The sequence below is a fragment of the Echinops telfairi genome, unplaced genomic scaffold, assembly GCF_000313985.2.
Source record: "Echinops telfairi isolate 266 unplaced genomic scaffold, ASM31398v2 ScPeMD7_4225;HRSCAF=4972, whole genome shotgun sequence".
Taxonomy (NCBI): Eukaryota; Metazoa; Chordata; class Mammalia; order Afrosoricida; family Tenrecidae; genus Echinops; species Echinops telfairi.
In genome coordinates, this window is record NW_022108124.1 from 17201282 (window position 1) to 17226833 (window position 25552).

Genomic DNA, 25552 nt, shown 5'->3' on the forward strand with positions numbered 1-25552 from the left:
AGTCCGGCCCGCGGAGCCGGGGCGCTCGCACCAGGGTGTGTTCCGAAACCCTCTGGATGCGTTTCCTTTTTGCGAAGGACTCCTCAGATCTGGCCGCAGCGAGGGCTACCTCGGCGGAACTGCAGCCTTACAATAGATTGGGGATCTGGTCTGCGGAGTAAGGGCGCCGAGGTACGGCGGGGAGAGGTGCGGGGACTGCTGTTCCCGAGGGAGAGGTAGAATTCTTTTTAGGATTGGGAAACCTCCCTTTCTTTTCTGTAGATGACTACTGGGTAGTCAGCGCCTGTTGATTTCTTTCTGGACCATTGTTTTTTTTTGTCTTACAAAAAGCTTCCTGCTTTTTACTTGCACTTGGGAGCTTGGAAAGTGACAGCTTTTCCTTCTGGGGATCCCTGGAGCTCGGCTTCTCCAGCAGCTTCCTAGGGAGTTCGGTTCACGTCCAGGGCTTGTGGAAACCGATCTGTGGTCTTGAATCTATGAGACTTCTGGAGCCGGAGGAGTTCGCCAACTGTCAAGTTACTTTTTGCCCCTTCTGTTTTCTGGATTGTATTCCCAGAAATCCTGGGAGCTGATTTACTGGGTTTCGTGTGTGTGTATGTGTGTGTGTGTGTGTGTGTGTGTGTGTGTGTGTTTTGAAGTTTCAAGGTTGGCAAGCTAGGGAGCCTCGAATGTTGGGCTTCCTGTTGAATTGTGTGTGTGTGTGTGTGTGTGTGTGTGTTGAAGTTTCAAGGTTGGCAAGCTAGGGTGCCTCGAATGTTGGGCTTCCTGTTGAATGTCCACCCGGATTCCCGGCGAATGCTAAATGCCTCACTTTGGGTTTCTGGTGTGCTGTTAGGAAGGATTGTCTCAAACCAGTCGGTTGTCCTTAATTTATCAGAAAGTCTATCCGTGTACTTTAAAGCCTGGTGGTTGTCAAGGCTTATGTAATCAACTTGTTAATTTATAATCTTCTTACATTGCTTTCCAGATTTATAAAATCATTCCCTTAAGGAAATCTGTCTTCAACGTCTGCTTAAATATTTCTCTTGGAATTGGATTTCTGAAGAGGAATGTATTGTACAAGTGATCATTGAAGCTTACTAATTAGATAACTTTGGGAGGAAACTAAAACAACCAAAAGACATTGACCATTTTATTTGAATATCTGTATCATTGTCCCTGTAAAGAAAACAGGTGACATTCCCGTTGTATAGACCCAGAAAACAGAGAAGCTACATGACATTCCCAAGGTCACATGAAGCAGTATAGGATTGACAGTCAAGTTCAAAGTGGTAACACTTAATTGCCTGCACATCTTTCTGAGCATGGGCTCCTTCAACCTCAGGCTTTGTGTGCTACCTTTCTGGTTTTTAAATTTGCTCCAGGAATTTTGATTGTTCCATTGGTATGCAAAAGTGATTCTAACCCTATTCATTCTTTGCACTTCTGAGTCGATGTTTCAAGTATACGTATATACGATTGCAGGCAGAGCCCTTAAAAACATTACCTGGGAACTCAGAAGTCATATATATATTTCTAATTTCTCTAGTCTCGTAGTCTAAAAGGAGGGTTTTAATTATTCTTATGAAGATGGAAAGACAACCTGGCACGATGGTTAAGCACTTGATGTCTACAGAAAGGTCGGTGGCTGAAAGTCACTGGGACAGCATTGTGAGTCTGCTGTGCAGATGAATAGTCTTAGAAATCCTCTGGGGCCGTGATCCTGTACTCTACCCTACAGAGTTTCTGTGAGTCAAAGTGGACTTACTGACAATGGGCTTGGTTTGGGCCTTATTAAAATGGAAGAGTGTTCATGTTTTCACTGGTTACAGGAAGTTCTGTGGGTGTTCCTGTCATCGAGAAAGCGAAACTGCATAGAAAGAAGGTATTTAATTTCGGAGAGATTCGGCTACCGTGGCTCTAAGGATTGGTATAAATAAGGCATGATTTCTTCCCTGTAGCATCTTGTCTGAACCTGAGAACTTCTTGCATTGCCCCAGGAAGAACAGTATCCAGGAAAAAACTTAACATGTGGCCAGAATTTTAGGAATTAAAGATAAGAGTTGAGGAACTGCAACCCCTTGATTTAACTCCCAGCTGTTTACTTATCAGCTGAAATGTTTTAACCAAGACACTTTGGTATGAAAACTGTTTTTCAGAATTTTGGTACTAATCCGTGGTGTACCTGAGTGCGTTTTAGGTGGAAAAGTGGCATGGATACTGGAAGTTTAAAGATAAACTTAACTTTTGATCGGTAATACACAGAGCTTCTGCATGTCTGTTTTGGGGGCCTTAGGCTAGAGCGTAGGCTCCCAAACTTAGTTGGTTTACTGCCCCTTTTCAGGGGAGGAAAAAGAAAGCATTACTCTACACTCCCCTGGCAATGACAAACTTTGGTACTGTAGTCTTTAAGCCAGGGTAAACTATAGTTACCTGCTTTTGTGCCCACCCCCCCACCCCCATTATTCCATTGCTCTCCCCCCCGCCGCCCCAGGGGGAAGTATCCCCTACTTTGGGAACACTGGACTCAAGGGTGAAGAGCCCTGGTGACAAAGTGTTTAAGCACTCACTGCAGACTACAAGGTCAGTGTTCTGAATCCACTAGCCACCCTGCAGCAGAAAGATGTGGCAATTTGCTTCCGTAAAGATTCTCACAGCTGCAGCCATCAAGTGCATTCTGCCTCAAAGCCACCCTGTAGGATGGGGTAGGAACCTCTACATGTCTCAACTTTGTCCTGCAGAGCGGCTGGCAGATTTGAGCCTGTGACCTTCAGGTTAGCAGCTCAGTGCTTGACCCACTTGGAAACCCTCTGGCTGGTGCTACTCTGTTCTGCAGTGTCACTGTGAGGCAGAATCCACTTGGTGTCAATGGTGTTTTGGGGGCTAATAGGAAAGTGAATGAAAAACTAGTTCCTGCCCTTAGGAGTTGGTAGGTCATTGGGAGTGAGGGGGAGGCATTAGTAGGCAAACCGTGTGATCAGATGGATTCAGTGGTGGGGCATGGGCAAAACCCTGAGGGAGCTGAGGTGAGGGGCAGTGAACAGTCTGACTTGGCAATGCTTCCCAGAGGTGACGGCTGAGAATTGGTCTGGAAGCCAGGTAGAGTTCCTGGGCCGGGGACAGGGATCAGAGGCTTTGGAAAGGATCCAAAGACAAGGCCAAGTGTTGGGGGGAGAACTTGGATCCAAGTGGGTGAAAGGGACTTGGGGCAGAGACAGGGCAGCTGCAGTCTTTTAAAATGAGTTTATAAAGAGAAGGGGGAGAGGTAGTTAGGGTAGTAGCTTTGGGGGGCTGGAGGAAGCAAAGCTCGTTGGTATTTTATTAAAATTTGGGAAGAGGTGTTCCCAAATCCCCAGGCTTAATGACATTGTGAGTGAGTGTGGGCAGAAGCCTCTTGTCTGCTCTGTATGTCTGGAGGGAAACCATTTCTTACCTTCGGTGAGGGCCCTGCCTAAAGAGGGTCCCTGAACGTTTCTCCTCTGCTGTCACTTCCAGAGCCTGCTGAGATTCTACTTTGGCCCCTGCAGAACTTGGCCTCTGCTCAGGTAGGCTCCGCCATGCGGAACAAAGCAACCACAAGACACTGGCTTCTTTTCCTCTCCTCTCTTTCGATGGGCCTCCCAGTCTGGGACATGGCACATGTCTGCTTGGTAGTTCTTTCCCAGTCAGGGGACGTTATCTGCCAATCCAGCGTGATGGGACGGTTCAAGTAAGGTGGCGTCTGTGCACATGTGAATCCATGCCCCCTTAGCGACATGCTTGTCCTGGGCCGTGTAATGTGTGTGGTGAAGTCAGCACTCCGTTCAGGTGGGCTGCAGGACCTGTGACTGCATCTCCCACCCAGCCCACTGGGCCTCCGTTTCTCAGTTATGGACAAGCAGTCATCTTCCTCATGCTCAGAAGGCTGTCCGCCAAGGGAAAGCCAGGCCCAGTCCGGAGTCGTTCTGCTGCACAGCCTGTGTGTCCAACACGTGCTTTGATAAAGAAACTGTAAAATTCTGATCCTTAGTTTGTGGGCTTCAGCAGCAGAAGCGTATTCCTAGAAACCATTACTTATTTTCATGCAGCCGGGTTGGGTTTGAAACGGGCTTCAGTGATAGAATTGCAGAGCTTGAAGCCACTCTTCCCATTTGTACCAGCACATGGTAGATGCTCCGGAAATGCTTCTTTCTGCCCTCTCGGTCCATGTGAATGACACTGCCGCCTACTGAGAGCCTTCCTAGGTTTCCCTGCCACCTCTACGGTGAGCTCTCGAATTCTTCCAGAATTTGTCTCTGACTCAGGACTCAGTTACATCCTTGTCACTACTACCCTCTTTAAAAAACACATTCACTGTGACCCTGTAAATGACAAGCAGACACACACACACACACACACACACACACACACACTTGCTGTTTCAACATTCTTCTCATATCCAGTGCACTGGCGTCATCTTCACCAGGTTGGCCAACCATCAATCTTACCGTGCCTTCATTGGGGTGCCTTTAAATAATCATTTTCAGCAGCCTCCTTTCCTCTCCCCCAGCTTCTCATCTTGCCCTTGTGGTCTGATCTCTGGGCTGCCAGCATGCTCTTATGGTTCAGCTCACATCTCTGGTTGCTGCTCCCCTGCTCAGTAGTCTTCTTAGTGCCTGCCTGCATTTCTCCACTTAGTAAAATGTCTTTATCTATTTATTGGGCCAATGCTGCACTCAGAAGACACCGGGAGACAGAGGTGACTGAATCCGGACATGGCCTCACATTTATTTAATCCAGTGGGAGACACAAATTATTAGTCACATGATCACACAAATAACTGATATCACCACATGGTGATAAGGGCCACACTGGGAAAGGGCTTGTGGGGGTGGATACAGGTGCTGGTGTCAGGAGCATGGGCAGGGTAAGACGATGTTTCATCTGTCTCTTCAAGCCTGACACCCCAACCCGAGGAGTAGAAACTGATTTGCATGGAAGGCAGGGCCCTTTGGGCATCTGGTCGTTCCCTCCCTTGCTGGCCTTGTCCCTACCCACTCATGCATTGTCCTTGCACATGATGGATTCTAGGTACTCTTTTCTTGGAAAGCCTCATCCCCACCCCCCACCCCAATCATCAGTTTCAAGTTTTAACCCACAAACAAAGATGGATTTCTCTGGGATGCCTTCCTTGAATTCCCCAAGGCGGATTAGGGGAAATAACACCTCCTGTATGCTTGTCCCTGTCAGAAATGGAGATGATTTCAGACTGGGACCCTTTCTAAAATATTCAGTGGAGACTTTTAGGGCTGTTTGGGATGAGAGGGTTTTGATAGCAAAATAAGATAGGAACTAGAGACACAGCCCCTCTCAAATATTGGAATCTCCTGGGAGAAAGAACTTGGAAACATTGAAAAACAACAACAAAAAACCCTTTGGGCAATGTTGATCCCACTCCAAAATTGCAAATACATGTTACCTGTTTAACCTCCATAATCCTCATACCCAAACGTACTGCTTTCAAGGTGGTCTCCCACTCATGGTGCCCTTCTCCAGGGTTTCTGAAGCTGTGAATCTTTCCAGGAACAGACTTTCCGAGGAGCAGCTGGTGGGTTTGAACCCCCAGCTTTGCAGTCAGCATCCCAGTGCTTTCCCAGAAGCCCGCTTGGGCTCCTTCAGTAACTCCACGAGACTCTGCTTATCTTTGTTTTATGGGTAGGCTTTGAGCAGCCTAATCCCTTAGCACTCTTTACACTGTACTGTCAGGTCTCTCTGCATGTATGCAGAGGAATGACTTTATCTTTAAGTATCCCTCTAGGGCAACGACCATAAGAAAGGTTGACTGGTCTTTTGAAAAGCCGAATTTTCTGTCTGCTGCACCAAGTTCCTTTTGTGATGCCCTCTCCTCTCCTGTGTGTACCTTAGCTCTGCTGGGTCACCCCGACTCAAGGCCACCCCTGCACAGTGGAATGACCTGCTTCCTGCTGGTCCGCTGGTGTCATACAACCTGGGGAAACGACAGGGGCATATTGACCTTGGGTTCATGTGCAGCCACGTGGGTGCCTCTGTCTGAGATATTTTGGTATGCGTTTTACATTTACCTTATAACTTAGAGTTCATTTTAGATTTAAGACAGGATTTGTTGCAAATATTTACAGACCAACTTTATGGTAAAATTTTCCGCAGATTAACAGTTACCTGCCTCATTATTGACAATCTAATGAATGTACTAACAAAATTTGGAACACACGTGTTTATTCTGTAATTCCGGGCTTTATTATGCCCTTTGCTCTCCTATTTTGAGTGATTTGCTAATCACCTTGTGAAGGAAAATGCTTTTTCAGATACCCATGGAGAGGATGTAATTTGTAAAATATATTGAAATCGAGGTTTTGGAAAGGGTAAAGTTTTTAAGGAGAGAAGAGATCCTGCTTAAGATGTTTACTGGTGCTACTTATGTGTCACAAATCCTTTGTCTTAAATCTAAAATGAACTTCTAATAGTTGTATGGGAAAGGTAAAAACTTTGCCATGACATAAAAGTAAACGACAAAGTCCCTAACATAGGAAGGAGCCCTGGTGGCGTAGTGGTTACAAGTCAGACTGCTAACTGCAAGTTCAGCAGTTCAAAACCACTCACGGCTCCTCAAGGGGAAGAGGAGGCATTTTATCTCTGTAGACAGTTCCCGTCTCCCGCAGGGCAGTGTGTCTTACTGCATTGTAGGGTTGGCAAGGAGGTGATGGCAGTGAGTTTGTTTGGGAACACAAAGGGACCCACGTGGCTGCTCACAAGCCCAAGTTCAGTAGGGTTCTCGTCTGTGTACAGACTGTGTGTGTGTGGGGGGGGGGCCTGCCGCGGCGGGGAGGCAGGACTTGCCCACAGTTGCGTGGCCTGCCCTAAGGCGAGGAGGTTGCCAGATGCACGCGGCAGTTTTACGTGACTGTCAATTCTTTGCCTTTGGCAGTAACCTCATTTCTCAACCTGGCATTTTCCGGCCTGTTCAAAAAGTTTGTAAGTGAAAGGAGTTGTTGGTGTGTGTTAGGTGAGTCTTTGGGAATTTCTTCTGTCCAGTCTAATTGATTGCTGGGGCAGGTAACTGCATGGCGTATCCCAATTGGAGGAACACCAGACATGGCAAAGTAGATGTATTTTCCTGCACTTGTTTCCCTGGGAATTGGCAAAGGCTAGATAAAGGGAGGCACTGCACTGTTTCAACAAGAAACACGGGGCTCAGGAGTCGGTTGAATTGGAGACCAACCTAGGCAGCTCAGGCCTGAATGTAGGATGGAACAAAGGAAGTCCTTAACCTCGTTGGCCCTGGTGGCACTTTGGGTTAAGTACTAGGCTGTTAACCTCAAGTTTGGCAGTTCAACCCCACCAGCTCTTCCAGGGGAGAAAGATGAGGCTGTTCTGCTGTTGAGATTTAGTCTCGGAAGCCCACGCGGGCAGTTCTGTTGTACTCCATAGGGTCCCTCTGCGTCACTATGAACTACGTGTCAGTGGGAAAGGACAGGCACTGTGCTGCCCCTGACATAATCAGGGAGCACATACTGGTTCATGAAAACAGACCCGTGGCTCCTCTCTGTTTCCTCTGTGGCCTGAAGGAATTGCAAACCTTCTTCCTTAAGGGAAGCAAAAGGTTTTATCGAGTATATCTTGTTTATTAAAAGTACACACACAGGATTTGGGCAGTATATTTTCAGTGAAATTGGCCCTTTGAGCTCTTAATGGAAAAGTAAACCTCGGGCATAATGATGTACAGAGAAGTCAAAATTATGTACAAAAGTTAAAAGAAAGGCACAGCCGCTGTCGTTCTTGGACTAGAAAAGCCACCCACCTCACTGCCACAGACCCAGTTTGTTGTGTCGGCATGCACACAGATCGTGCGCACAGATCTCACGGCTTTGGTGTCTGGCTTCCTCTTCGTTGGGATCCACATACTTTGAAATTTTGTTTGCCATTTTTTCTCATTGTGAGGATTTCCCCACGAGATTATATGGCTTCCGAATGAAGCCGCATAGTGTCTGTGCACATATGGCAGTCCTGTGAGCTCTCGTTTTCTTATCGCTGACCTTTATGCAGTTTCTGATTTTTTTGGCATATGTAATATGGCATATTGTTGAAGATAAATATTTGCATCTTTGTTCCTTCAAGATACTCGTTTAGTTGCAAGATTAAGCATGTTAATTATTTGAAGGTTCTTAGTATACAAATGTATATAACATTTTTCTTTTTCAGAAGGGTAATTTGATTTTGTCTCTTACCTCAAAGTAAATGTTGTGTTAGTGTTTTTGTTTATGGACAAACATAATTTTTATTTTGCAGCATTCTTTTTTGGTGTTTTTTTTTTAATTTTTATGACCGTCCTTTCTGCTGTATCAAAAGAGGAAAAAGGTGTCAGAGAGTTAGAATGAGTTTTGACAGTGTTAATAAAAGCTCTGGAAGACAGAAGATTTAGATTAAGTCTGAAAATTTCCTCTAACTTTCAGCTTCAATTCTGTTTTTCTGGCAAGAGTGAGCAGTTATGGGTTAGCTCTGTTTATTTTGGAGAAATTTCTACACGCCAGCTTTTGTTTAAGTCATTATTTATCATGTGAGCACTTCGTGCCAGGGCTGTCACCATGCTAATTTTACGTCTTGCCCTTAGGCAGAAATGGGACATGCTGAACATTTTCCACCACTTTTAATGAGAACCTGGTTCTTTGAGGAATTTGTGCTGATTAGCTGTGTTGCAAGTCCAAGTTAACCCCTAACTCCACAACTGTTGCTACTAGGTTAAGGTGACCAGATTTTAACATTGGTAAAGCGGGACACCATTGATAAAACTCATATCCTGGTGAAATAGCCACATGGCAGCCGAAAACTGTATACCCTAGCTTGTCATGCATTCTTTCCAAAAATCGGGACTTTTTAAAAATGCCGTGGGACATGGGAAAATTTGTTAAAAATCGGGACTGTCCCACCAAAAGCGGGACATCTGGTTGGTTACCTTATACTAGGGAGCTGTGGATGACTGGCTCCTGGGTGCATTCAGAGCCCCCAGTTTGCCCTGGCTCATAGTTTGTTTTCCTTAGAGGGAATGGAACGTCTGCACTTCAATTCAAGGCAACCTAACCACTGTCTGGAGATTCCAGAATAGGCTGCCTCCACCTAGTGTGCTTCCGCCCGTCAGTGGTCCCCATATCCAGTGAAATCTACCACTTAGAATAAAATTTTTAGAATATATGTTAGTAGGTAGTTGCCTTCATTTGGAAAGTACATTGTTAGAGACCAAAGGTACACGTTGGTCTATTTCTACTAATCAGTACATGCCTTAGCTTTTCATTTATAGTCCTAATGTTTGATTCCTTCTGATAGCTGCAGGATGTCCCTACACAGATTACAACATAGTGAGATTCACCCAGTCCATTGAAAAGCATCTGGACTCTTCTGCACCGTTGGACCTATGTGTTTCTTTGTCTTTGAGTCACACCTTCGACTGCCATCTCCCGTGAGGAGCCATGTGCTTTTGGAAGGGTGGACAAGGGACAGCAGTGGCAACCGCCTGGGAAGGTTGTGCTAGTTTTAGTTGACTTAGAACCTGTTGGCCCTCCTTGAGGATTAGGTTGACTGCCTTCAGCAATACCATTTTTTTTGGTCAGTAGTTATCTTTGCAGTTTTAGGAGTAAGATTCTCACTCACTACCTACTGGTCGATTCCAACTCAAAGCAACCTTTTAGGACAGGCTAGAACTGCCTTTGTGGATTTCTGAGACAGACCCTTTACAAGAGTAGGCAGACGGCATCATCTTTCTCCTGTAGAGCGGCTGGTGGCTTTGAACTGCTGACCCCCAGTGCGTAACCACCTTATCATCAGGACTGCCCCTCTGGTGGTAATAGTTGTTCAGAGAGTGTCCGTTGGCTTTTCTATAGATAGACTGTATAGTCTGACATGTTCCATAAGTGGGAATTAAAACTTTCACTTCTTGGTCTTTGTTAAAGAGAGCTTCATGTGTAAGAAGCTTACATGCAATTTTATCAAACTTTGCGAAAACTCAGTGTTCAGTTGGTGGCAATAGTGAGACAGTGTAGATTTTAAAGCACCGGTTTCATTTTTGTTGTTGACATTCATTGTGTAGTTGAGTATTGGTGGTCTGGTTTTAGAGGAAACTTTCTAATATTCTAGGTATGACCTAGAGTGGCAGTAGGCGGAGCCTACTCTGCCTCTTTGGTTCATTTCTCCACTTCCCCAGAGCATGGATGGGCTGAATCCTGGCAGCACCATCGCTCCTCAGCATGCTATTATGCCCATCCTACTTCTGAGGAGAGGTTTGTGTAATCCCCACACTGGTGGTGATGCCAACAGAAGACTCACAGTGGGTTTCTACAATAGTAACAGAGTGCATTCCAAATGGACAGTAAGCTTAAGAGAGGCTGGCTCTACAGCTGTTTTCAGCAGCTTGCAAAATGTGTGTAGGGCCACCCACACTTCCTTCCTCTTCTCTAGCCACACCCGCGTGCCTTGCTCGTTCCTGCTCTCATGAGCTAGAACATCCGTCTATTCTTGCAACACATGCCAGCTTTTGTTTCTCAAATGTGGACTTTCCATATGATAAACTGCCCTTGTCATTTAGGTCCAGGCTAGTTATTTGAAGGTGTGAGCGTATACTAAGTCAGAAGGCTACTTTGGAATGGCCCCTTTTCGTGGTTTAAAAAGATGTCACCTGAGCAGTAGAAATACTGACTGACACAGTAACTGTGCAGTGCTTAGAAAAGTGCTCATCACCTGAAGCAGAGAAAGAAGTTCTTATTGGACTTCCCGTGTGACTCCCAAGAACTTTGTAAAGAGCGCCGGGATCCTGGACGCATCTCCAAACCCGAATGCGGGTCGTTCAGATGCGATTTCACAGGGTCTGTATTTTCTCTGTTGGCATTCTTGCATCTCCCCAACCCTCTAAAGCTGCGGTTCTCAACCTGTGGGTTGAGACCCCTTTGGGGGGGGTGTGTGTGTCGAAAGACCCTTTCACAGGGGTTGCCTGATTCATAACTAGCAAAATGACAGTGAAGAAGTAGCAGAGAAAATAATGTTATGGTTGGGGGTCACCACCGCATGAGGAACTGTATTAAAAGGTCGCATCATTAGGAAGGTTGAGAACCATTGCCCTAAAGGGAACATGCACTAACTTACTTTTTGAAGGAAATATTTAGAAAATGGCCATGTGTTTATTTTCTCATTTTATTAGGAAGAGATTGGGTCTAGACATATTTTATGTATAGAAAAGAATTTAGAAGGCTGTGTACTGAAATGCTGACACAATAGTAGTATCCTAGAAGTGGGATAATGGAAGTTTGAGAAAACTCTTGGTAACGTGATGTTCCATTGTGTGTGTGTGCATGGTTGCAGGAAGGCCACTAACATGTTAATAGGACTCATTTTCCATGTGGGCCCCTCTCTACTTCCCAGTTTACGTTTTCAGAGTTCCTGTAGGAATCCATCACTTTGATAAAGACCATTTAGACCTGTGGTTCTCAACCTTCCTAATATCTCAACTCTTTAATACAGTTCCTCATGTGGTGGTGACCCCCCAACCATAAAGTTATTTTCATTGCTACTTCATCACTGTCATTTTGCTACTGTGATGAATCAGGCGACCCCTGTGAAAGGGCTGTTGGACTCCCAAAGGGGTTGCCACCCACAGGTTGAGAACCATTGATTTAGACCTTTTCGAAAGGGCGGCTTTGGTAGGAAATCATCAGGATAGGACTTTGAAGGCAAATGCTGAGGTTTGGTGGAGAGTTTTACTGAAAAATCATCCAATAGCTAATGCCCAGCTAGATACATTATTTATTGCATTGCTAATTCTGGGTCATGTGCTATTCTAAATACTTTACCTGTGCTAACTCATGTCTAACACTTTCTAAGGAGAGAATGGACCGCATGGGGAGGTCAGGTAGCTTCTCAAGGCGCCTTGGCTAGTGAGGAGTAGAACTGGGACTCCTAGCCAGCCCTTACCTGCAGTCAGTGCTTAGTCTCTGGGCTCCCACACTGCCTCACCACAGAGCTGATGGGTGGGACTGGGCTGAGAGAGAGAAGGAAAAGTGAAGGGGCGGTGCTACCGTGGCCCAGTCGGAGCTGAAGGACTGGGTGGGCCCCTACTGTTCTCAGGCCTGGGCCTGGGCCTGCGCTTCCCAGGCTGAGGGTCTCTCCATCTCCTTTCCTTTCCCTGCTTCCTTGCTTTCACATCTGGGGGCCGTCCCTCCTCCTTCACCTTTTCTTGTCTACTCTCCCCCACTGCTTTCCCTCCAAAGTCCTCCACGCTCGGGCTTCACGATCATCCAACTGTAACTCATCCACAGTGCATCACGTGAATTACTGTGAGACAACCAGCTCAGCCTTTAGCTACCAACTAAAAGGTTTGTGGCTTGAATCCACCAGTGATGCTGTGAGAGACAGAACTGGTGATCTGCTTCCATAAAGAGAACAGCCAAGGAAAACCTTCTGGGACAGCTCTCTCTGGCATGTGGGATCACTGATAACTGGAAGGCCTCTAGGTTGTTTGTGTGCTACTTCATGGCCACAGAAAGGCCTGGAGTACTGCCTCACTGTGCATAGACATGGTCTGCTTACACTCACTTTGTTCATCTCAAATGGAAAGGTGCGTGTGCTTCCTGATGCTGGCATTGTCATTGATGTCCCCTAACCTGTTACATGACAGCGCTGTGGCTTTGTGCATTTTGTGAGCCCTGGGGGGCCCTGCAGATGGGATGGGCTTCAAAGCCAGGCTGAGCCGGATGAGGCCCACAGCTCTGCTAATGACTGGGCAGGTTGAGCCTCATCGTACCTACCCTGCAGGCTCACAGTGAGTAGTCCACGAAGTGGCACTTAGTGCCAGTAACCCAGAAGGCTTTAGAAAAGGACGAGCACATAGTCGGTTTTTGCGATGGTAAGTCCAAAGGCATTGCTGCCCTGGGCTCCAGTTCATACTTGCATGGCTTTATTCCAAACCAAACATGTTTGGACCCTCTCTGGTGGCTGCACACAAGTTCTCCCAGTAGTGCTTTTGTCATAATCTCCTTAGGGTGCTTTCAGAACATGGAAATGGATGTTTGTTTGTTTGTTTTTGTACCAGGAGAAAAAGTGATGTTGAGATCAGGGCTAGGATCACATTTTTAGCAAAACTCTAGTAGATGGTATCATTTTAGGGTATAGCCCTATGAGGAAGCTATGTTGGGAAACAATAGCTCCACGTTTTGGTGTTTTTGTTTAACAAGGTTTCAGTGATTTTTGTGCCATTCCGGTTTGACTTACCCTCATAATACTTTTTTCTCCTTTTACCCTGAATCAGTCACTGCAACCGGCTTTTCCATGCTCTCTACCTGGAAAAAAATCTCTGTACCAGTTCACTCTGAAAAGTTTTTTCTTTTACTAAAGGTAATAAACAAGGGGTTGTAATTCATAGGCAGAATAATAGCAGGTGACCAGGCCCCTAAAAGAAGTTGTTTTTTTGGGGCGGGGGCACGGGCAGTTTCATGAAAATCTAGGTTTAGGCAATATGACTTTTAAGCAAGGTTAAAACAAATAGGAATAAACTAACTAGAATTGCTTTTCTTGTTTTAGGGGGAAGAAGCAACTAAGGAAGCATGGTGATACCGAGGATTCTTCGGTCTGCGGTCTGCAGGGTAAGTCTTTGAGAGGCTGTCAGTTTACCCTAGCACTCCATAAACCACAGCTTAACATTTGGCGTTGTTCAGAACGTCTGAACCACTGCAAGGTCCTCACGTACCAAAAATGACTTGTTTTTTCCTGTTCAAATTTTATATTAGGACTAGATGGTGGGCTAGTCTTCAAAAAGGTAATCAGTAACAAGGATTTTTCTTTTGGTCCTCCTAACTCTCCGTCAGTCATAATGCTCTGTCCTTGGGACTGCAATTTGATTGGCGTTTCATAGACTCTAAAGCACGGTACTCTACAAAGAGTGAGTTCTCTGATAGTTCTCTGAATAACAGAAATGTGGGTGAAGGGAGACAATGGACAGTGTAAGATAGGAAATAATAATGATAAGTAATTGATCAAGGATTCACGAGGGTGAGAGGGAAGGGGAAAAAAGGAGCCAATTCCAAGGACTCAAGTAGAAAGAAAATGTTTTGGAAATGTTGATGGCAACATATGTACAAGTGTGCTTAATACAATTGAGTGATGGATTGTAAGAAGCGTTGTAAGAGCCCCCAGTAAAATGAGTAATAAAAACAACAACAATAAAAAAGGAATCACAGTCTTGAAACACACAGGGGCAGTTCTCCTTGTCCTACAGGGTTGCAGTAAGAGGGCACCGACTCGATGGCAGTGAGTTATTTTATGATCACCAGGAGGCCTGACCAACTTCGTTCCCAGGTACTCCCTAGGGGGTGAAAAGTGGCTTCATTGTGCTGCTCTGCCGGCACGGGACTGGGAAGAGAAAGGCTGTTCACAGAGGTGATGCCTGGCTATCTGACGCCTGGAGAAAAAGTTCTCTCATTTATTACCCTTATGATGAAATAGTTTACACAAAAGTGAAAACTCCGGTTTGTTTATAAAAATCCAATTCGTGTGCACTTGCCAGGAACACATCTAAACCAAAAGGACCCATGAAAAGAACGAAGATTATAAGAGGGGGTCTCAAAACCTCATGGAAAATTAAACTGGAAGATAATAGAATGTTCCCAGTTTTTTGAAGCCCCCTCATGAATTGAGGGTGGTCTGAAGAAGTCTCTTGGAAATGAATGTTGCATTTGCAAATGTGTGCAATTGAAACAGAGACTAGACGTAGGAAGAATGTTAAGAATAATTACTGCCCTGAAAATTAATTGAAGCTAAAGAATTAAAGAGGGTTTTCTGCCCAATGGGGTTAACCTACAATTTTTATATTTGAAAATTAAAATATCTGAATTGAAGTTACTTTTGGGTATCTGCTGAGCAAATACGGCAAAGTTTCCTTTCTGTCTGGATTTTCCTATTAATCTTTCCATTGGAATTATTAGCTGAGCGAATGCAGAAGAAATCTGCTTTCTCGCAACCACCTGTACATGGTATTCATTTCTTACTTTACAGTATTAATAAATGAAGTGTTAGTCCTTTTATTTTGGTTTTGAAATCAGTTTGTAGAAAGATTAAAGAACAGACTTTGGCATCACACAGCCCTGGACTATTACAGGCTGACCCTGCAGCTGCGGCCAAGTTACTTACTATTTCAGTATGTCTCCAAGTGTGGTTGACAACTTAAATGAGGGCAACTTAAAGTGTTTGCTGCATGAATGGGATGACACACTCACTCAGTGAATGGTAGTTGCTATGTGTTGTAATAATTACGGAAATGTATATTTTTAATTAGTAAATTTATTAACACTGACTTTTACATATGTATGGTATGTAAATACATATACATACATCCCCAGGAGCCTGATTCAGATCATTTCTATGTGCCTGTAAGAATGACTTTATGGTGCCTTGATACTGTTGCTATTTTAACTGAGATATTCTTCTAAATATAACTTCCCTTAACATAGTCAGAAGGGCTGTGAATGGAGGAGACTTTGAAATAAGAATTAAGGTTTAATCATAGCGTTAGCATTTGATCAGAGCCCTATGGTGTCGTGACCTACGCATTGGGCTGCTAGTAGAACAACTTGAATCCCCCAGTCATTCCTCAGGAGGAAGGTGAGGCTGTCTGCTCCCAAAAGAGATGATGGCTCTGGGATCCACAGGGCAGTTCACCTCTGTCACACAGGGTCACCGAGCTGGAATCAGTTCAGCGGCACAGAGTTCAGCATTTGACATGTTACTTGTGCCTAAAACGCAGCCTGTTTTCCTGGCTCTAAAAATAGGACCAGGACCAACCTCTCAGGATTGTAAGGATCCAGTGAAACAGAGTGCTGTGTAGATTTTCAATAAATGTTCACTTTCTCCTGTGTTTGACTCAGTGGTAGGGAGTTGGGTGAGATTTCAAGGAATTTAATGCTAGTCCTTAAACACATACACATGCATGCACGCGCACGCTTGCACATAAGAAAAACCTACCTGTTTTGTACAATTTAGCTTTTTCAAATATTGCTAACTATGTGAAATAAATAAGTGCTGATCTAATAAAGTGTAACTGGAAGTGTGAACCTCCCTGGGTGCATTAGAAAGGTCTCGCCAAAGGGTGAGAATTAGGCTAGCTAGTCCTGAGAGGTTGCTGTGTGTCTCACTGGATTTTGTTAGTCATTTTCATTAGTAGCTGGTCAGCACAAAATAATGGTAGGAGTCCACCCTGTGAAATTTAAAGTAGCATCTCAGTTTGTTTGCTTTTGCGCAGCGATTTGTTTCTCCTCCCCTGAGTAGATCCAGCATTCAAATGGTCTCTAAGGGTACATGCTCCTTGATTCTCAGCTTGTACGCAGGTTGTGGTGGCTTACAGTGCAGGCCTGGAAAGCCATAATAAAGACAGGCAGTACAATGAATGAGCTCATAGTCAGAAAGTATTTCTTACGCACCCACTACATGAGAGGTATTGTTCTAGTGCCCCAAAAGCAAGGAACTAACGGCCTTGTAAAAACTCTGAAAGCATCTGAATTTGAGAATTTAACAAAGTAAAGGTATTGGTGGAGGCTAGAAGAACACAATAGAACTTAGAATAAAAGGCTCTCGAGGACCTTCCAGTGCCAGGATGAAGGTGGTGTGCCCACATTCCTGTGGAACACACAGCTGTAATGTGGAGGTGTCTCCGCCTTGGAGGGAGGAAGAGGGAGAGGTAGCTTCCAGCTGGGAGGACCAGAGTGGGCTTCCCTAAAGGTCATGTGTGCACGTACAGGAAATTGTACCAGCCTTGGGACAACAGGAAAAGACTATTGAGTTTCTGCCCAAATGTTTATTGTTTTTCCTTTCCTGTCAAATCTTGCCCTTTTTATTAGGCCATTAATTGATGTTACTTTTGGAAAATGTTTGCTTTTTAAATGTAGCTTATCAAACTTGCCAGTTTTCTTTCTTCTGATAGCTGAAAGGAAGTGTATCTGACAGAATTGATTTTTTTATTTCACAAAATTTCATTTGAGATTCTCCACCTTTATGAAGAACCTAACTAAAATAGAGGAATAAGTTCTTATAAATGACCCTGACTCATTTTGTCTCCGTTTATGTATTCCTAAGTGTCTCTCAAAGCAAAACAAAAGAAGCCGTTTTAAAGTCCACTATAAAAGGGAAGTTCCAGGAGTGTAATTTTGTTTCTCCTCTTACTTTCCAGATGTCCATGGCGATGTTGAAAATGAATTCTCTATTTTCACCAGATACCCTTTTATGAGAAGATCTATTTCAAACGGTCAAACGCTCCCTTCTCCTGTTGGACCAGCATGGCAGGCTTCAAGCGAGGGTACGACGGGAAGATTGCGGGCTTGTATGACCTGGATAAAACCCTGGGCCGGGGTCACTTTGCTGTCGTTAAACTTGCTAGGCACGTTTTCACAGGGGAAAAGGTGGCGGTAAAAGTCATCGACAAGACCAAACTGGACACCCTCGCCACGGGTCACCTTTTCCAGGAAGTAAGGTGCATGAAACTAGTGCAGCACCCCAACATTGTGCGCCTTTATGAAGTTATTGACACCCAGACCAAACTGTATCTGATTCTAGAACTCGGCGATGGGGGCGACATGTTTGACTACATCATGAGACACGAGGAGGGTCTTAATGAAGACGTGGCCAAGAAGTACTTTGCTCAGATTGTTCATGCTATATCTTATTGCCATAAACTGCACGTCGTGCACAGAGACTTGAAACCAGAGAACGTGGTCTTCTTTGAAAAGCAAGGTCTTGTGAAGTTGACGGACTTTGGCTTCAGCAACAAATTTCAGCCTGGGAAGAAGCTCACGACCAGCTGTGGCTCGCTTGCGTATTCGGCTCCAGAAATTCTGCTCGGCGATGAGTACGATGCACCTGCAGTAGGTAGGTGACCTTCCGCCCGTGTTTGCCCACGTGCACTCTGCCACCGAGAGTCTCGTGCCAAATTGGTTGATTAAAGAAAAACTGGGTCTAATAGAATGTGTATTATAAGTGTCCCAACTAATAAAACTGATCTCACACGTGCTGTACTATCCCTAAACATGGCAGTTAGTCTTATTCCAGTTTTCACGTGGCAAATATCAAACATGTATTTGCCACCACAAAAGGAAATGAGTAGGTTATCATCGAAGGTAGCCACTCAAAAAGGACTTTTTTTTAAAGTACTTTTACTGTCTTCTTAGATTCTTATGGTAGGTGTTGGCCCTCCCCATCTCCTTCTGAATTCCTTCAAGCAGGTCTTTGAGACCTATATTAGAGAGGCATTGTGGAATTATAGGGCAATTTAAAGTTTGAGAATTGGAATCCTTTATAAACTATGACATTGACCTCTCTCAGCTTTATTTCTTCATCAACAAAATAAAATGAAATCTATTACAGGTATTGCTTTCCTAAATTATTTTGCTTACTTTTCATAGCAACCCGTGTGATCACTGTTGTCAGTCTCATGGTACAAGTTGGGAACTTGTACATTGGAGTGTCTTTTACATTGTAGGTTCTGGAAGAGTGGTGGCCTTGGACTGGCCCAGCCCACTCTCACCCTCTGGTCCCCATGGACTTCTGTGCCCTCACCTGTCATGAGTTATCTAGTCCTCCATAGTGGATATGTTTGCTGCTTTTCAGCCATGTCAGCTCTGCCCCTGGGGATTATGTCTGTCTCGAAAGTGGTATGATAGGAGTTTGTTTTTTAATTTTTTAAGGCTTTGTTAATTTGAGAGAGTGGTCAGATTTTACATTTTTGGTCTAATATGAGAAAAATATACCCTAATCACAAGTGCACATGAAATCAAAGTTTTTAAATGAGGGTTGTTCATTTGTGTTCTGACAGTTTGAACTCTAAGATATGGAAGATGGCTGCCATGACTGTTAGTAACGTGTACACTAAGGTGCTGCTTCTCATGTTGATTGGTGCATTCTGGGAAAGGAAAGGAAATGGTTTGTGCCCACTGTCGTAACCAGCTTTGCTGAGGTCTTTTACTGGAATGTTGGAGCACAGATCTTTGACTCGTGGAACAACTCTAATTAGAAAGTGGGGGAATGATAGAAGTGGAAACACAGATGCATATCTATGAAAAGATGCTCAAACATCCTTGGTAATCAATTAAAACCACAGTAAAATACTGATTTATGCTGTTCTAAAAGACTAAAACTAAAGCTACGCAAAACCAAGTGTTCCTCAGACCACAGAACCACAGCGCACTACTGGAGGGGGGACAGTTTGAGAATGTGCAGTGTGGGGGGCCCATCTCATGCATGACCCAGCCAGTCTTTGTACGCACCCAGAGAAGGTCCTGCTCGGGGACAGAAGAAGGTCTTTTCAAAGAACACCTCTAGCAGCGTTTTTAATTAATGCTTTATCAACGGGGGAATTGCTTGATGTTTATATTATGGAATTCTTTTTTTTTTTAATATTATGGAATTCTTTACGTCAATGAGAATGAGGGAACTTGAAATCTGTCAGCATGACTGATTGAAAACCTACAAAGCAGTTGTGTCTATTGTTTAGGGATGTGTGAGAAGAACGCATAAGATTTAAGATAGGTCAGATCTCGGGGCAGGCATCTCTAGAGTTTCGGTGCAGCGGTGGCATTTTATTTAGATTGGGTGATGGGTGCACAGGTATTCATTGTAATGTTCTTTCACTTTGAAAAAAATATAGAATGTTGCATACGGAGCTCTGGTGGCATAGTGGTTTAAGCCTTGGGCTGCTAATCACAAGGTCAGCAGTTCAAAACCACTAGCTACTCTGAGGAAAAAAAGATAAGGCTTTCTACGCCTGTAAAGATTGATAGTCTCAGGAACCCACCGAGCATTTCTACTCTGTCCTATTAAGGTCACTATGAGTTTTTGTTGTTGTTTTTTTCAATATGGCATACTAAAATTTTAAAAGGAAAAGGAAAGTTGTCTGAAGGGATTCCTACAGGTCTGGAACTAAAGTCCCCCTATGTTAAATGCTTCCTAGTTCATAGACAAACATAAAAAATGAAACCTTCAGCCTACACATTAATTTATTAATTATTCAGTAGAAATCTTAATTACTTAAAAACACAACTCCATATTAATAGAATGCAAAGGGTTTAATGTAGAGTTGGTGTGTGTAACCCCTCTTGGGATATAAATAAAACTCCTTTATGCCCTCACTAACAATATTTCTCAAATTCGTGGTTTAGCATTTAATGGAAATGATCTACTTTTATGAGCAGTGCTCTCATGAATATTACAGTACAAAAACTAGAGTTGTTTTCTTTATAAATCTGTATATTTCCATGTATTAAAATATGATTCTTTGCTTTCAGCAAAGTAGGAATAGAGGGGAACTTCCTTGATTCACTGAAGGGCAGCTACAAAACTTTCCCACTGGCATCACACTTAATGGGACAGGCTGAAGGCTTCTCCCTACTAATGAGACTGGCAGTAAGACGAGCATGTCCACTCTCCTGTTCTTACTCAGCACGGGACTGAAAGACATCTAGGTTGGGAAGGAAGAGCTACCCTCCCGCAGTCCCTGTCTGCAGATGACAGGACTGCGTCGGACAGGAAGACTGGAGCTGCTGTGTGAACTCAGCAAGGTGGCAGGATACCACGTCAGCCCCCAAACCCAGTTCCACTTCTCTGTGCTGATGAAGTGCGTGTGAGCTCCAAACTTAAATCCACAGTTTGTGTACAGTCACTCCAAAGAAAATGGATGCCCTTGGTTTGCAGTTAACAAAGTATGTTTAGGATCCGTATGCTGAAAATTAGAAAATACTCCTGTAACCAAAGGAAACCTAAGTGAACAGGCAGCTTTCTGTGCTCATGCCTTGGAAGATGGCATAGTCAAAAGGTGGTGGCCAGTGCCAAGGTCAATTTCCATATTGCCTTCGTGTTAAGCAAGATGCTGTCATTGGGGGAAACTAGATGAAGGACCTGCCTGTCCCATCCCGTGCCTCCCACCCCCACCCCAGTGTCCTCGTGTGCATGTTCCTGAGGTGTGACATAGGGTTCGATATGGTCTAGGTGCCAGTCAGCGTGACAGTGCGGTGCTGCATCTTGCAGAGTTGAGATGCATGCTAACGAAAGCCGGTCTTAATGCTGTAGTCCATCTCTACCAAGAGAAGAGCGGAAGGGAGCCTCAAACTGTCCTAGGAAAAATGGAATACAGAGAGCATGGAGGTTTTCTGTTTGGAAGCCTTTATGTCCTTTTCTCTCGTAGAGCAGTGGCGCTTTACCTTTTTCTCCCGCACGCTGCCTCTCGATGTGAGGAAAGCTGTCGACAGGTTTCTACACTGCGTACTTGAGCATCTTCAGTCCCTCTTGCCTTTGACCAAAGGCGCAGGGCGTCCCAACACCCAGTATGAATTTGAAAATGCCTATCTGACGAGAATCAATTCCCTCCACCTGTGCAAAAGTAGACCAGGGAAATCTGATAAGCAGAGGCATTCTTGGCCTTTGATTGAGATGCTGCTTAGAACTTGTGTGCGATACCAACTTTTGGAAATGCAGCATATTCAAGCCAGGAGTTGTTGAGGAGCGGATGCAGCAGCTGCATTGGTGCCTATGCCTTGCTCTGCTCCTGGTCTCTATGGTGAAACATCTGTCAGCATCCTTTGTCCTCTGTAGTCATAATACTCTGAGAGGGTGAACGGGCTCCACAAGAGCATGCCATGGTCGAATGCTTCCTCTAAAGCTCTTAAGTGACCACACCGAAGACAGAGTTCATGGAAAAACTGAATGAAAAGATGATGGAAGTCCCCCTAGTATATATAGTACAAGTGGCCTTGGTAGCGTAATGGTCATATATTGGGCTGTTAACTGCAAGGTCGGCAGTTTGAAACCACCAGCCGCTCTGTGGGGGTAAGATGGGGTTTTCTACTCCTGTAAAGGGTGATAGTTTCAGAAACTCACAAGGGCAGTTCTACCCTTGGCAATACCCATGGCATTGACTCAGTGGTAGGGAGTTGGGTGAGAGGGGCAGCTAAGGACTTTTGGTGTTCTTTGAAGTAGTCTTGGTAAGTTTGAGTTACTTTAAACCTACCTTGGTAAGTTCTTTTGAAAAGTTAACATCAAACCTGTGTCCCCGTGAAGGGACTGAAGGACCTAAAAGCAGCCCATCTGTAGCGCAGCGCCATATCTCTGGAAGAGACCTTTTACAAAGAAGTGTCATCATTTAAGCTTCCCGGTGTGTCACCATTAAAGAGTGAGCTGTTGTGAACCACCTGTAAATAAAGGCACCCTGTTCCGGGTTAGTCCTGGGTTCACAGGCCCTGGTTGGTTTGCCTGAAAGCCGCAGATCGCAGGGGTTCTGTACCTGGAGAAAAACCCTTTGGGGTCTTTTCATCAAGTGGACTATGAGTGAAATTTCCAATCTGTGAGAAAGACTCTTGAGCAGCCCTTGGCTTTTCGGTGTTTGAGATACCAGAAACATCTGATGAGAATAATGTCTGAGTCTTCAACTAGGCTTCCTCACCGCGCCTCCGGCCATGGTGCTGCTGCTGCAGCTTCGCACTGTGTTGCGAAGCTCAGGTCACCTGAAATCGATGCAGACACTGTTCTGAGAAGTCTCGTTTACTCCGCTGTGTGATAAGGGTGTGATAGGATTTAAAGTGGACGTTCTCACTTCTGACAGATCTTCGCAGTGCCTGTCCCCCCTCACCCCGCAAGAGTCTGGTGTCAAGCCTGTCTCCGAGTGCTCCTGCGGGATTCTGATGGACACGCAGCCCTGACCACCACTGACTTACACCACGAGAACCAAATGTCCATAGACTGTCCTAGAGAGCTGGACTCCCAGCAGTTCACTTCTCACGTCCTTCGAATGTCCTTAGGAAAAACAATAAACATCCTTGGGTCCAAGAAATGGATGAGGATGTTCCCTTCTTCCTTTTCTTGTGTCTCCTTTGATGCTGGTGATTTGAGCTTACTGCACTCTGTGTTCCTTAGGAATTAAAGGAAAACCAAAGTTCAGGTCTCTTGAGAATTTTCTCTGATGCGGTGGCCTCAGGACCAGGGCCTGGAACTTCCACCTAGAGCTCTTCGGGGACCCTGTGCGTAGGTCCCTTGTCCTCCCCTCCCCTCTGAGGAGCCCAAGGACTGTCTTATCTGCTCCCTTTGTACTGCTGGTCTCCCCACCCCACCCTCAGCCCTGGCCGCTGATCTGGGCCTTCCCCCACTGTCCTCATGTAACTCAGGTCACCACCCTGGTTCATCATAAATGATCATTATTAGTAGTAGTATTTTTTAACCCAGAAGGTTCATAGTACCTTTTCAGCCCTGTTGGCACTGCTGGTTAAGCATTGGACTACTAGCTGCAAGGTCAGGTTCAAGCCCACCAGTTGCTCCAAGGGAGAAAGATGAGGCTCCCCGTTGTCTGCTTACATAAGGATTTAGAGCAGCGGTTCTCAACCTGTGGGTGGCAACCCCTTTGGGGGTTGAACGACCCTTTCACAGGGGTTGCCAAGATGATCGGAAAACACAGATTTCCCATGGTTTTAGGAACTGAGACACCGCTTCTCTATTTGTCTCCAGGTGGGTCTGCCCACGTGCAGATACACCCACCTACGAGTACCCAGGGTGAAGACTGTTACCCATGCTACACCATGCTTCCAGACATTTCATTTATTTGTCATTAGAAATAAATATTTCACAATATATAATTACATATTGTTTTTGTGATGAATCACTATGCTTTTCATTATGTTCAATTTGTAACAGTGAAAATACATCTTGCCTATAAGATATTTACATGACAGTTCATCACAGTAGCAAAATTACAGTGATGAAGTAGCAATGAAAATGATTTTATGGTTGGGGGTCCCCACACCATGAGGAACTGTATGAAAGGGTGGCGGCATGAGGAAGGCAGAGAACCACTGCGTTAGACCTTCGGAAACCTTGTGAGTCGGAATCCACTCAACAGCAGTTGGTTTTTGTTTTGCTTTGTTTTTTTGTCCGTGGTGTAGTTACTTAGGTTTTTGTTAGATTTCGTATTTCCTCCTTCTGAAATCCTCTGTGGAGACAGGAAGATGTGCACAGTTGAATAAAAGCCAGAAGCTGTGTCTTCATGGACTTCTCAGAAGCTCTGGGTCTCCAGACATTTCATCCAAGAAGGCGGGGAAGGAACTGGTGACCCAGTCTGCCTGTCAGAGAGCAGAAGAAAGAAAACCGGGTCAAAGAGCCCTGTGTCCTGCCCTAGTGTGCGTGTTCTGAGAGCTCCAGGGGAGAGGCCTGGGGGGCTTTGGCCAAGGGGAAGCTGGGATCCGGGCGAGGAGCAGCGAGGCCCAAAGAATTCTTGGGGTCTGCAGACTGAGGTGGCAGCTTCTCGCAGGGATCGCTCCTAAGACAAACGGTGCTTACAGGATCCTTTTAAAGTTTAAGTCTAGCCATGGCACTTCTCTGCTTAGAATGCTAATGACCTCCCGTTTCATTCACAGTTGGCCAGCTCTCACAGTAGCCCAGTGAGCTCCCAGGCAGACTTTCCCGGTCCTTTCCTACCTGCTTTCCCAGTTACTCCCTCAGATCCGGCCATCCAGCCTGGCCCAGTGCTGCCTGAGGGCCCCACCAGCTCTGCCCAGGCCCCAGGGACTCTTGATCTCCTTCCACCCTCTTGCCCATATCTTCCTCTTCCACTCCACAGCCTGTAGGTCCCTGATGCCAAATTCGGATAATAATCCTGCCCACCTTAGAGAGGGGCACGTGGAAGAGCACCCATGAGCTCCTAGACACAAAGCCAGCCTTCAGTCAGGCCTCACTGTCCAGCAGAGAGGCCGCAGAAAGCCTGACACGACGCTCTGTGGTGCTTTGCCTTTGGGCCCATGGACCCGTGGTCCTGGCCGCCTTTTCCTCTGTGCCTCTGGCTCCATGCAGGAGGTCGAGCATCCCAGGTGCACTTGGGAAATTTGACCTTGGGGACCTCTGACAGGTTGGCTGTGGTGGGAAAGCGGGGAGGAAAAGCAGGCCCGTGACCTCTGTTCCCGTGTTTATCTCACGCATGTTGAGTTGAGTTTAACTTGGAGAACATCAGGCTACTTGTATTTAGGGATAGGTTAACGCCTAAGAAAGACCCTTTTCGTTCCCTATTTTTAATGCTAGATTAAAAAGACAAATGGCAGTCCTAGTCTTGATGTGTGTTTTGTTTCTTGAAAGGAGCCCTGGTGGGGTCATGGTTACACATTGGGCTGCTAGCCGTGAGGTTGGCAGTTCAAAACCACCAGCCAGCTCTGAGGGAGACAGACAGGGTTTTCTACCCCTGTTGAGAGTGACAGTCTTGGAAACTCACAGGGACAGTCCGCTCTGCCCGATAGGGTCACTCTGAGTCAACCTTGACTGCACGGCAGTGAATTTTGGTGGTTTCTTGGGCCTTCAAAGAGAGCTTCAACCTCCCAGACAGTAGCTATCTTTAATACAAAACAGAAGTTTAAGTGAAAAATGGAATCTACTCAGACTCCTGTTAGGGTCAGAGCTGCTTGGGTGTCTATTTAAGCCTTTACTTTTGGGGGTGGGGACAGACAAGTCTGCCGAAGAAAGACAAATTTGCAAAGCAAATCAGCAAAGAATGATCTTCTTAGCAGATCATTTGTCCTCGTTGCCGAGCAGACCC

The 25552-nt window shown here is 45.3% G+C and overlaps 1 protein-coding gene across 2 annotated transcripts in view; it reads left to right on the top strand.

Moving 5' to 3' along the window:
- The first annotated feature begins 76 nt into the window (after positions 1-76).
- Positions 77-25552, top strand: part of SNRK (SNF related kinase) — a 53382-nt gene continuing 27906 nt past the window's right edge. Inside the window, exons 1-3 of one of the 2 annotated variants that reach the window (XM_045295049.1) lie at positions 77-171; positions 13534-13595; positions 17171-17865. In XM_045295049.1, coding sequence (XP_045150984.1) covers positions 17277-17865 — 589 coding nt within the window. In that variant the 5' untranslated portion in view covers positions 77-171; positions 13534-13595; positions 17171-17276. Of the gene's footprint in view, positions 172-13275; positions 13348-13533; positions 13596-17170; positions 17866-25552 lie in introns of those variants that run through there. The other variant, XM_045295050.1, reaches the window with a different exon arrangement.